At 43.4% G+C, this 13,649-nt stretch overlaps 1 protein-coding gene across 4 annotated transcripts in view; it reads right to left on the reverse strand.

Annotated features, from left to right (window-relative positions):
* Positions 1 to 11,202: 11,202 nt before the first annotated feature.
* LCMT1 (leucine carboxyl methyltransferase 1) overlaps positions 11,203 to 13,649 on the reverse strand; it is a 55,567-nt gene continuing 53,120 nt past the window's right edge. For all 4 annotated transcript variants that reach the window (XR_009349083.1, XR_009349084.1, XM_059153997.1 and 1 more), the window contains 2 exons: positions 13,256 to 13,353; positions 11,203 to 11,422 (listed from right to left, as the gene is read on the reverse strand). Coding sequence is in view for 2 of the 4 variants with exons in the window: in XM_059153997.1 (XP_059009980.1) it covers positions 11,400 to 11,422; positions 13,256 to 13,353 (121 nt within the window). In the remaining 2 variants the exon portion in view is untranslated. The remainder of the gene's footprint in view (positions 11,423 to 13,255; positions 13,354 to 13,649) is intronic.

Consider the following 13,649-nt stretch of genomic DNA (forward strand, 5'->3'; position numbering starts at 1 on the left):
CAGCCCTGTTTGAGCTGGGAGAAAGGAAAGAAAAACAGAATCTGCTGAACACACTCTCTTTTACTCCATAGCTTTCATTTCAGAAGCCTGACATCTGAGCAAGCAAAGCTTTCCTTTGTGTTTCAAGACCACAGACAATTGCTGGTGGGGGGCGGGGTGCAGGGCAACTCCTTAGTCACAGGGTGGCCACCTTTCCACCCAGAGTAAAGGTGATTAAGAGGTAATCTCTCATGAACTCTACAGTCAAATCAGGGAGATGTGTCAGACACATAAATAACTGTTACATAAGGCAAAACGTGAGAGCAAAAGTCACCTTCAGAAGAATGACCTGGTGTTTATGACTGCCACCATGATGACCGGCCCCTGGACCGTCAGACACCCTGTGCTCTCTGTCACAATGCCAGAAATTCTGACAAGTAATAGCAAACATTTCCATTCCCAATCATCCTCTCTAGGAATGCAAATACCTCAGTGTGAGTTAAGTATCCTCAAGGGAAAGGGAAAGGTGGTGGGACCAAGTGGGACCCCAGCCAGCAGCCCAATGAAGAGGGCTCAAAGGACATGGTGACCTCTGGTTGGAGCTACAGGGTTGCGTCCACGGCCAGGAATTTCTGAGCTGGGGAGAGAATGGAAGTCAAGTGGTGCTGGACTGTAATGGGCACAGGACCCCGGGAGTACTGGGGTAGGGGTGCACAGGAAGAAAGCCAAGGTCAAGGACTCAGCTAAGTGTACTCTGCAGTCAGGCACTGCCTTGCTCAATAAAAAACCAGAAATCAGAGGTATCCGAGTGAGATGGGGAGGGAGTTTAAGTTAAGACCACAGGTGTGAGAGCCCTTGGATAGCAATGGTTAATCCCAGGCACAGCAGATTCCTGCCTTCTTCCTCGAGTCCCACCAATAACAGTGTGAGGCAGATGCTCTAATTATTAGCCCATTTTACAGAAGAGAGAGCTGAGGCCCACCGAGGGGAAGGGCTGTGCTCAGGGCTGCACACCTGTGCCGCTGGAATTCAGCCAAGACTGCATCTGAGTTGGTGCCTTTTTTATTCTTTAAACTTGGTGAAATGTCATCTGAGTATCTTTTTTTTTTTAACTCTTTAGGTTTTGTGATTCATTATGCAAATTATTTTGTCTGTAATCATGGTCACACGTACATACAGAGAAAGTACAAATGCAAAGCACTGATAGAGTTAACATTTCTCAGTTCCCAATAACTGTGTCCTTCTGCTCAGGGGAAACAAAAACAATCCTATCAACTCAAATAATAAGAATTTTATTTTTGATACGCAGATTGTTATCTGTTAAAACTTCCAGTTAAAGATAAAGCATACCTTGTTTTTCACAGAATTTTTCACTTAAGGCCTGGAATGAATAAATTGTTAGACTCAAAATACTCAGTTCCTTGTTACCTTGTGAGGTTGTTTTTTTTGTTTTGTTTTTTTTTTAATGAGTCCTTTTAGGTTCAACTTACACATGGAAATTTATACTGGGGTTCAAAATCATGGATTAAAGATGTTTAGATAGTATTAGGAAAACTGGCTAGCCTTATTCAAAAAATAAATAAATAAAGTTTGAATCTCTGCTTCATTTTGTATCTGAAAACAGATTCTAAATAAACCCACAGTTAAAATGTAAAAGAAAGATCATAAAAAAGCAATAAATAAAGCACAGGCAAATGCTTTCACAATCATAAAAGGGGAGAGGCATGGCATACATACTAGACACATTTTAATATATAGTAAAAGGGTCTATCAACCTAACCAGATCAAATATGGGGCTTCTAAAACAGAAAGGAAAAACGATTACCAGGAATAAGAAAAATGAAAAACTGGGGGAAAATATTGCACATAATTATCAAGTGTTCCTCTCCCTACTATGTAAAGAGTTCTTACAAATCAGTGTGAAAAAAATCACAGAGAAAAATGGGCAAAAACCACAAACAAAGAATGTGTAAGTAACAAATTCACAACAACATATGAAAAGACGGTCATAGTAAGTATATCAGTGAGATATCATTTTTTTCCACTTATTGGACTGACAAATTAGAAGTTTGATAACACCCAGTGTTGATAAGTACATGGTAAAACAGCCTCTCTAGTACATAATTGATGAGAATGTAAATATAAATGAGAATATTTTGACAATAGAAATCACCAAGTAAAATATCATATGTTCCAAGCTATCAATTCTATTTCTAGGAATTTACCCTTTGGGGGTAAATAGATAATTATGAAAGGATTTACACATATTGTTGACTGCCACAGTATCTATCACAGCAAATCAATATGGAAGCCATATAAATGTACATTAACAGAAGACTACTTAAGTAAGTAGTTATTTTAAATGATGATATACACTTGAGGCTGGCTGGCATCCTATAGCCTATAGGCTAGTCCTGGCTGGTTGCCCGTTATTTTATTGACTAAAAGCTAAGAAGTTTTTATATTTTAAGTGGTTACTAAGGACCTCTGTAATACTCTCTTGACCCACAAAGTAAAAAATATTAACTATCTGGCCCTTAAAAAAAAGTTTTCAGCTTCTGTATATAGATCTCTATGTAGTACTGTAGAAATTTTGGATGGTATAAAAGATGTTTTAAAATTCTACCCATGGCCATAAAAGAGGGCCTCATGATATAGAAAGACATCCTGTTCCATATTGTAATGATATTAATTCTCTTTGAGTTATTAATTTAATGCCATCCTAAGTAAGACAACAGGAGTTTGGGAGAACTCGGTAAGGCGATATGAAATATGTAACACTAGCTGCTGTGACATATAAACCTTTCATTTCAGTGGCTAAACACGTTAAATTATGTGTTGTTGCTGTTGTTATCACCCCTGAGTGTTCAGCAGGGGGCCATGTCTGCAATGAGTCACAGACCAGTGGCTTCCATCCTGTGTCCCCAGGAGAATACATTTTTAGCTTTCAAGGTGGTCAGAAAAGGAGAACAGGAAAGGTAGAAAGGAGACCCACTTCTCAGCCATGTCAAGGTCAGCAAGACCCGTACTATTTCCCTCACATCCCGTTGGCGAGAACTCGTCACATGCCCACATCTTAGAGAAAGGGGTGCTGGGAAGTGTAGTCTGAGGCTAGCCGGTAGCTTTTCCACCCCCATCTTCCCAACACTAAAGAGGAAATGAATATTTGGGGGATAGGTAACTTGAACTTGCCAGTGAATTTCCTAAGGAAAATTCACGTGAGACTGTCCAGGAGAGAAAAAGGAAAAGTAGACGGAACTGGCTCTACCAGGTACCAAATAACAATAATCAAAATAGATTAAATAATTTAGAAGTAGAAAAGAAACAGACAAGCCACTGGAGCTGAAGGAAGAGCCTAGGAATAGCGACAAATATTTTTGGGAATTTATGATAAAAGTGAAGTTTCAAATTGGTGGGAGTACAAGGAGAGTGGAGACTAAACCAGGAGAGTGAGGTAAACTTTTGGGAAGTAAAAGAAATCTAGATCATTATTTCTTTCCTACAAAAAAATAACTTTCAGAAAGAGCAAAAATTTTGATATAAAAAATATAAGAGAATATGGATTAATTAATTTTTACTGTTGAGATGGGGATGACCTTTCTGAGCAGGATACAAAACAGGTATCACGTACAGAAAACGACTGACAGTTTGACAGGGTTGCATAAGCAGTCCAAAGGAAAAAAAAGCCTTTCCAACAAATTATGGTGAAGTAACCGGACATCCACAGGCAAAATAAATAAATAAAAATTTTAAAAAGACCTCAGCCAAAGTCTCACATCTCATAAACAATGAATTCAAAATGGATCACAGACTCATATGTAAATTCTAAAACTATAAAACTATAAAACTTCTAGGAAAAAATATAGGAGGATATCTTTAGGACCTAGGGCGAGGCAAGACAAAGACTTGTTAGATTTGATACCAACAGTCTGATCCATAAAAGTATAAATTAATAAATTGGACTTCATCTAAAACTTTTTTTTTTTCTCTTCAAAAAATTCTGTCAAGGGGCACCTGGGTGACTCAGTGGGTTGAGTCTCAGTCTTCGGCTCAGATCATGATCTTAGGGTCCTGGGATTAAGCCCCGAATTGGGCTCTCCATTCAGCAGGGAGCCTGCTTCCCCTCTCTCTGCCTGCCTCTCTGCCTACTTGTGATTTCTCTCTCTGTTGAGTAGATAAATAAAATCTTTAAAAAAAAGTTAAGAGATGACATGACCAGCTTTAGACTGAGAGAAAATATTTTCTTTTTTCTTTCTTTTTTTTTTTTTTGTGTGTGTGTGTTTTGCGAGAGAAAATATTTTCAAACCACAAATCTGACAAAGGACCAGCGTCGACACCACATACAAAACTCTCAAAACTCAATAGTAAAAAAAAAAAAAAAAAATCAAAACTAAAACCCTACCCCACAAACCCTCAAACCAAAATCCAGTTAGACAATAGGCAAGGACATGGGAAAAATAATTCACCCAAGAGGATACCCAAATGGCAAATAAGCCCAAGAAAAGATGCTGAACAGTGTTAGACATGAAGGAAATGCAAATCCAAGCCACGACAAGATCACCGCACATAGCTACCAGAATGGTTAAACTCTAAGAAAAACATGTGACAACCCCGAATGCTGACGGGAGCGTGGAGACACTGGATCACTCATACAATCACTGGTCAGAATGGGCAGCACGTTGTCCCACTGGAAAACAGCTTGACAGTTTTGAAAATCTACCCATGACAAAAGTAAAATAAAGTCCTATTGTTTTATAAAGCAAAGTATGGAATAAATATCCATGAATCCATACTGATGTAAAAAAATAAATAAACAAATAAATGAGGGAGAAGAATTATTCCAGGTGAATTCTGTAGAAACCCTAATCCTCAAGGAGGTGAATCATGACTGAGCATGGTGACTTCCTTCCAAAGAGGACAGTATGGAAAGGTGGTAAGAAAGAGTAATTTACAGTGGAAAATCTTTCTCTCAATAAGTAAATAAATAAATAAGTTTTAATCAAGCTGACAATACTGTCATACCCCCTTCCATTTTGTTGGCAGTGAAGAATCCTCCTCATACCTATGAAAGGACTTGCTCAAGATCCTTGTCATTGTTCACTTTTTCAATGCCCACACCAGTTTTTCTAAATGTTCCTACACCCCAGGTTTGACTTCCCAGGACAGACACTAGGCAGGACTTGGGGTGAGAGGGACACTCTTCTGTGAGCTAGGAGAACAATGGAGAAAGGGAACCAGTCACACGAGGTGAGGATCTGGAAATGGAGTCCCTTTCTTCATTGTCCCCCCTCTATGGAGATTTTTCAAGATGGGTTTTCTTCTTAATTACCCCTCTATTAGGTTTAATACCATGGATACACTACTTCTATTTATGTTCTCTGGCTCCTCGGAAATGAATGCCTTGCATTGCATCTGTGGGGCCCTCCAGAGAGTGTTCCACGACTCAGGAGGAAATGTGTGCCATTTTGGAGCACGTTGCTCCTGCCAAGGAGTTGCTCCTTCCATGCTGCTCCTCCTCAACCATCCAGACTCTTTTCTGGCCAGAAAGTCTCTTCTCGCCCTGTGGTTGTGAAATGGTCCGTTTTATATTTGAGGCAACTACCTTGGAATGAAGCTCTGCACCTTGTACAGGCTCTTACACTTTCTTAGGAAGCCCTTAACCCCTCCACCTGGCTGGCTCTGAAAAGCATTCGAATCTGGACCACTCGATCAAATTTTTTTTTTTTTAAAGATTTTATTTATTTATTTGTCAGAGAGAAAGCGAGCAAGATCGAGCACAGGCAGACAGAGTGGAAGGCAGAGTCAGAGGGAGAAGCAGGCTCCCTGCGGAGCAAGGAGCCCGATGTGGGACTCGATCCCAGGACGCTGGGATCATGACCTGAGCCGAAGGCAGCTGCTTAACCAACTGAGCCACCCAGGCGTCCCACCACTCGATCAATTTGACCTCCAGGTATTCGCTGGGGGTTCTGACCTCAAACTCACTGGCGGGGAATCTTGTCTAAAATGTCCAGCGTTCAGGGACAATTTTTAGGCACATCAGTTCTGCAGGCCTCTCTCACTGTCCCCAGATTGTTGAACTTCTACTCGAATTGATCTAGCGCCCCAGAGATATAGAATTAGACTGCACCATTTTGGCTCCACTGAACTTCGTATTAAGGCACAGGCTCATGTCAAAGGGTCCTGGGGCAGCAGCTGCACACCCAGTCCCCTAGCACTCACAGCTATTTCACTGAGGATGCTCTGGAGAAGCTTCTCGAGTCTCCATGCAGGAGGAATTGTGCCTCTCTTGAGCATGGAGGGTGGCTGTGATTTTATGGAGACTGAAGCATGTTTTCATCCCTGTGAGGACTCAGGCGAGTCAGATTTACAACCCACTTTGTGTGAACAATAAAATATGCACAACTCAGGGTCTTATGTAATTTGTTGAGCTCATGTTTCACTCCCTGAAGTATTTATTTTTGCCTTTTCTGTTGATGTTCTGTCAACCCTCTCAATCCCCTTCATGGAACAAGGAGGGACACAAAAAAGAAAAAAAAATACTTGGCCCATGGCAGGCATTTTGTTCATAACCATCTATACCTTCCCCCCTTTCAAAAGAAAGTAAAACAACTCTAAAATTAAAATATAGTTTGATTCTGCTTTGAACTTTGTAGATTTTCTGACATTACATAAACATATTCTCTGTGCAGTACAGCAAATGACCTAAAAGCTTTCCATTCTCCTTCTCTCTTGCCCATCTTGGATTACCAAAGCCAGAAATCCAGACATTGCTTGCCAGCCCCTCTTGCAAGTAGACCAAGTTCCAGGGTGGCCAGATTTAGCAAATAAAAATAAGGAACACCCAGGTAAATCTGAATTTCAAATAAGCAATATATAACCTTTTCTGTTAAGTATGTCCCATATAACGTTACTTATATTTTAAAAATTCTGTGGTGTAAGGGCACCTGGGTGGCTCAGTGGGTTAAAGCCTCTGCCTTCGGCTCACGTCATGATCCCAGGGTCCCGGGATTGAACCCCACGTCAGGCTCTCTGCTTCCCTCTTACCCTCTGCCTGCCTCTCAGCCTACTTGTGATCTCTGTCTTTCAAATAAATAAATAAACTCTTAAAAAAAAAAAAAAAAAAAAGGAATTCTGTGGTGTTTACCTGAAATTCAAATTTAACTAGGCACCCTATATCTTATTTGACAATCCTACCCAGTTCCTAATATAAGATAGAAGGGGAAAGTATATTGAAGAACATTTGAGAATAATTTTATTCTGGATAAGCAGATAGAGACTACTGAAGAAAAGACCCATCTTTTTTACTACCAAGAATGCAGCTGTGATGCCTGGCAGTCTAGCAGCTACTTTATGATTATAAGGTAACATACAAAAGATTAGAAGTCAGCACAGAGAGCAAATCAGGGTCTTTAATGATATTCTTCAATATCATTCAAAACCCACTTGCGTTTTGGTGGGTTTGGGTTTTGTTTTCTGTTTGTTTACTGTTCATGGTTAGTAGCCATTTCTGCTACTAAATATTCAGAAGCTGAAAAAAACCTGTAACTTTGGAGAAAAAGAGCCACTCTTCATCATTGACATCTAGAACAGCCCCAAAGTTAGAAATGAGCCAAAATTGATCAGGAGTAGATGAGTAAATGAGACAGGACAACCACACCCTTAAGCAATGTTAGGGCCTGCACTGTTAGGGGCAAGGGTAGGGGGGTTACATGCAGTGCAGCAGTGAAAAGCACAAGTTCTAGCAGCACCTGGGTGGGTTAGTCAGTTAAATGTCTGCCTTCGGCTCAGGTCATGGTCTCAGGGTCCTGGAATCGAGCCCTGCATCAGGCTCTCTGCTCAGCGGGGAGCCTGCTTCCCCTCTTTCTCTGCCTCTCTACCTACTTGTGATCTCTCTCTGTCTGTGTCAAATAAATAAATAAAATCTTTAAAAAAAATTAACAGAACAAAACAAACAGGAAAAAAATAAAAGCACAAGTCCTAGAGCCAAACTGCCTGGCTTCACATCTACTTCCATGAGTAATTAGGCTGTATGACTTTAGACAAATTGCCCAATCTCCGTGTGCCCTTATTTCTTCATCTAAAATGAGGATGAAAACAGAATGTGGCATAGACGTGTCATCAGGACAAGAGGAGTTAATACAGTAAAGCAATTAGAAACACAAATATATGATCTATCAGTGACCCCGGCTGGCAGGCTGACATGCTCCCTCCCACACGGCTGATCATCTACCCAAGGCGCTGTTCCCTCACCTCTTTGTGTCCTACTGCCTCAGGAAAGCCTCCTTGACCAGCTGCAATGGCCAGGCTACTTCAGTTACATGAGTCCGTGGCTGTCCCGCTTGTTTGCCACGCGGGATGGCAAGTCATGTTTCACTGTGTCTTCTCCAAAATGTAAGAAAGACCTCAAGTCTAAAAGTTGAGGTCTAAAACTATACAAATGGCTAACAAGTATTTGAAAAGATGCCCAAGGTCACCAACCATTAGGGAACCACAAAATTACCTTGAGATTCTTCTTCACACCCATTAGAATACCAGTTTGTGAAACAAACTGACCCAGAAAATAACAGGTATTGTGAGGTTGTGGAGAAACTGCAACCTTTACCTTAACTGATGAGAATGGAAAATGGAAAACAGTACAGAGGTTCCTCAAAAAATTAAAAGCAGAATTGCCATATAAACTCAAAATTCCACTCTGGGGATATATACTAAAGAGAATTGAAAGCAGGAACTCAAACAGGTGTTTGTACGCCAATGTTCACAGCAGCATTATTCACGGTACTCAGAATCAGAAACACCCAAATGTCCTTTGACAGATGAATGGGTAACTAAAACGTCGGAGGAGGGAGGTGGAGGGAGGAAGAAGCCTATGGTGACCCATGAACACCAGATCCTGGGCTTCCAGGAAGAGGAAGCACTGGGCACAAAGAGGAGGAAAAAGGACAGACGGGTCAATGGAAGGGTGTCTAGGAGGTCAAGGGAGGGGCCGCGAGATCACCCCTCAAGGAGAGAGCTGGTCACCCATGTCACAAGTTGCCAAGAAGTTGAGACAGTCAAGCACTGAGAAGCGGTCACTGAGTATGGTGGTTTTGATGTCACTGATGTCCTTTCTGAGTTAAGCTGTGTGTGTAGAAATGACAAGAGGTTTTAGAAGAGGCGGTGAGTGGCAAGAACTGCTGCGGAAAGTGAGGTTCAAGTTCCAGCCCGAAAAGCCGACACGTTTCTGAAAGCTGTCTCAGTCGGAGATCTGAAGAAGGGTGGCAGGGACAGGACATGAAGGCCGACTCCCCAAGAATGGGGGACCCTCTGCCCCTGGCAGCCCTCTGCGCTCCTGTGAGAAACCGCGAGATGCTGGAGCCACCTCTCCCCCATGTCGTGCTTCTCAACTTCAGCATTTCCAAAATATCTCCTCTGCGATATCTGCAACATCCCTGGACTGCATCTGCTAGTATTTCCCCAGTAACTGTCTTTTTTTTTTTTTTTTTAAAAGATTTTATTTATTTATTTGAGAGAGAGACAGTGAGAGAGAACATGAGCGAGGAGGTCAGAGGGAGAAGCAGACTCCCCGTGGAGCTGGGAGCCCGATGCGGGACTTGATCCCGGAACTCCAGGATCATGACCTGAGCTGAAGTCAGTCGTCCAACCAACTGAGCCATCCAGGCGCCCCCCAGTAACTGTCTTTAAATGGAATCCCCATAAGATGAAATTGGCAGGTACTTTAAGGGGAATCTCATAACACAACTGTCAACAGGAATGGTGCATCATTTGCCTTGAACAAAAGGTAATCCACAAAAAGAAATACTAGGGAAAAAAGAAATATAATGGAAGCAAAGCAAGGTTTTCAATTCTAGCCAGATTCTGCTGCTGCCTCAGTAAGCGAAGTTCGAACACTCCAACCTTAACCTCTGATGAAAACCAAAACCAAAACATCAGGAACAATCTAACATGGTATATATCTATATACATAAAAATGAAATAAGTATTAAAAAGCAATACTCACCCTTCCTACTAGTTATGTGCTAAAATATTTTCTATTCTATATTTTTCTAAAATAGTGGATTTGATCCACTAAATGGATTCACCGTCCACTACTGGCTTGATCCCACGGTTTCAAAACCACTGGATTAGTGAATGTTACAGAAGTGTTAAAGGCCTACCAGTACCAGCCTGAGAGCTTCTCCTTGAACTTCTTAATACTCGAAAGACCTCTGAAAAGGAAGTAACTTTTTCACAGGGCAATTCATTGTTATTTCACACAGTATCAGTCAACCCCACCAACGGGCATGATGTCCCACTCTTTAGAATACTGACCGAGGATTCCGCTTGATGGGAGAAGGGGCTGTCCTCTCTTTGGGAGGGGAGAGGGCCAGGGCTGTCCTCACTGCCATCCCACACAGGCAGGGACCAGCCCTACCCAATAACCAGAAGGGTCATCGCGGTGGACGGGCCTTACGTTTCAGAATTGCAGGATAAGCGTCCTGGACCCCATGCATCTGTCCAACTCCATTAGTATCCTGTGACTCCTGTAACAGATCAGCACAAACCTTTTGGCTTAAAACACTAACATTCTCTTATGGTTCAAGAGGCCAGAAACTTGGAATCCATTTCAGTGGTCTCAAGTTGTTAGTAATGCTGGTTCCCTCTGGAGGCCCCAAGAGTCTGTTCTCTAGCTCTTCCCAGCATCCGGTGGCCACCTGCATGGCTGGTTTGGCCCCTTTGCCATTTCCAACATGCACTGTTCCTCCCTAAGTCCGTCAGCACACCTCCTTTTCCTCCTCCCCCCGCCTCTCCTTGTAAGGACCCTGCGATTGCACTGGGCCTACCGGATACCCTGGGATAATCTCCCCATCTCAAGGTCCTTAGCTTAATCACACCTGCAGACCTCCTTCGCCGTATGAGGTAACACATTCAAAGGTTTGAGGGACAGGAGCAGACATTTTAGGGGTCATCATTCAGCCGGCTGCAATAAACTAAGAAGGACCTGGTCCCGACCAGGGCAGGTCCCGGCCAGGGCAGAGACAGGAGCGGAGAAGAGCTCTGGCCTTGGGTGGAGGCCTGGGTCAAGGTAAACGCTCACGTGGACACCAGGGCTTGAGCTCAGACTGACTCATAGGGAGCAAGCCAAGGCTGGAGGAAGATTTGGGATCTTTGGTATCAGCTGATGTGGAGGTAAACCAGAGCCCACCCAGGGCAGTGGGGAGCGGCGGAGGACCAACGCGCGGGCGATTGGCAACAAATGAGATTTATTTCAACCATAAGTCAACGGGCACAGAAAGGGGTGTGGCAGCCCGAGGAGCTGAGGCTTCTCAGGGTGTGGGATGAGGCTGACGGGCCAGGTCTGGCCACCACCCGGGAAATGCAGCCCAGCGACTCTGGGAAGGTCAGTGACTTCAGCTGCCAGCTCAGCATGGGCCTCCAACAGATCAGTAAGTGATTTCCTTCAAACCTGAGGGAAGGAAGCACACAGATGCTGTTAAGAGATGCACACCAGAGAGCAGCACAGGCAGACAGAAGTGGGAGAATGAGGCCCTGCTGGATACCTCCTCGCCGCAGCTCTGCGCTCCCGAGTGTAAGAGGAGATCATCCACAAGGAAGCAAGCAGTTGGACGAGGCTGTGTTTACAGGGATTTTGAAGGGATTCAGAAAGCACTGCCACGGTTTACGGGCTCTGCGGTTAAGGCTGGAAGTCTACCCACTTCACAATGGACCCTGAGCAAATGCGGAGACAGGACAATCTGCACCTCGCACATACAGCTGCCACAAAGCAGCCCCCGACACAAAAATGGGTGTTGTTGGGTGTTGTTAATTTATAAAAACAATAATCAGCTTAATAGAATTATAAACAGACTACATTTCGAGAAGTGTGGCAAAGTTGAGTCGATTCGGGCATAGTGTCATGACAGAAGCTTTATAAGCCAAGAAAATTATTCTCATGAGATTTTCTCACTGCGAGGGAAAAAGGCTGTTATGATACCAAGTGGAAAAGATCAGGACTCCAAATACATAAGCACAGAAATTCAATTCTGCTAAAAACAAAACATTGCTAGAAAAAGAGTGGAAGGAAAAAGTTACCAGAGGTCATCTCTGAGTGACATGCAGCTGATTTCTTTTTTCTTCACTGGACTTTTTAGATGTTTCCAAAGTCTCTATTAAGAATGACAGTTTGGGGCGCCTGGGTGGCTCAGTCATTAAGCATCTGCCTTCAGCTCAGGTCATGATCCCAGATTCCTGGGATCGAGCCCTGCATGGGGCTCCCTCCTTGGCAGGAAGCCTGCTTCTCCCTCTCCCACCCCCCCGCTTGTGTTCCCCCTCTCGCTGTGTCTCTCTGTGTCAAATAAAATCTTAAAAAAAGAAAAAAAAAATGATGTTTTAAAAACTGGAGGAGGGGGCAGACAACAGTATAAAACCCCACTAAAAAATTCTTTCAAATAAAAAGACAAATTTAAAAGGATTTTGTGGGCTGAACTGCTGGGTAAATCTATAAACTACTGGAACACTAAGCCCCAGGGGGATAATTAACAGCCTCGTGTCAGCATGGAATGTTTGCAAGGAGCCGCCCCTGCTGTGTCATGTTCTGTATTTTGTCTGGACTCCCTGCCTAAGGCTGTATGTCTTTGGGCTAGTCTGCAGGGCAGTGCCCATGGGACACCTGAAGGGGGGCCACTCCAGTTGAGGCTACACTGGGATCTAAAATGGTCTCCACGGGGCCGGGGAAATGCTCAAGAGAGGACCCTGGAAGAAGCAAGACCCACGTAGGGCAGTTGGAAAGGAGCAACTAGGTCAAGACTGAAGAAACGAGTAACACTGAACAAGGATCCATGCTCACGCCACAGCCTCCCTCTGCCAGGCGAGGGGACGTCACCTTCATCACAGAAGGTAAGGGGAGAAACTCGACCCGCAGTTCCATGGGTTTGCTGGAGACATGCAGGACAATTTGCGTGCCTGACCTCTAGTAAACCTGGTTATAAGGTGATTCAAAAGACAAACACTGGTTACTTTTATTAAGATGATTGCTCTAAACTCTGACGGTGTTTTCCCTTCCAACAGAGGAAATGTCAGAGGATACCTCTAAAGGGCTATGGGTTTGTCTATGGAATTGTCTGAACAATTCACCTGCTTTCTGTGCTATAAAAATAGAGGATATGACAGCTCATTTTCCACCTACTGCTCATGGACACACGTGTCTGATACGCCAGTTCTTTCCAGGTATGTCTCACGGCGCTTTGGAGTCAAAAGGTCCCCATTTCTAGGGCAAATCAACAGAAGTAAAATCATGTACCGAGTTCATGTCCTCCTTTGGTTGCCCAACAAAGGCAGTAATGCTGCATGAGCTGTTCGAGAAGCTCCATTTCATCCAGGAATTCAAGTGACTCTATTCTGTGGGGAGAACAAAAGTAGGGCAACATCAAGTTCTACAATTATAAATGAAGATGACGAGCCGAAGTTCATGGATATGGAAAGGTGTTCATCTTATACTAAGAGGAAAGAAGCATGGTGTAATACAGTACCTATGATGCGATCTTTATTTAAAAAAAATACCATAAACTGGGGCATCTGGGTGGCTCAGTGGGTTAAGCCGCTGCCTTCGGCTCAGGTCATGATCTCAGGGTCCTGGGATCGAGTCCCGCATCGGGCTTTCTGCTTAGCAGGGAGCCTGCTTCCCTCTATCTCTC

This window comes from Mustela lutreola, chromosome 17, assembly GCF_030435805.1.
Source record: "Mustela lutreola isolate mMusLut2 chromosome 17, mMusLut2.pri, whole genome shotgun sequence".
NCBI classification, from domain to species: Eukaryota; Metazoa; Chordata; class Mammalia; order Carnivora; family Mustelidae; genus Mustela; species Mustela lutreola.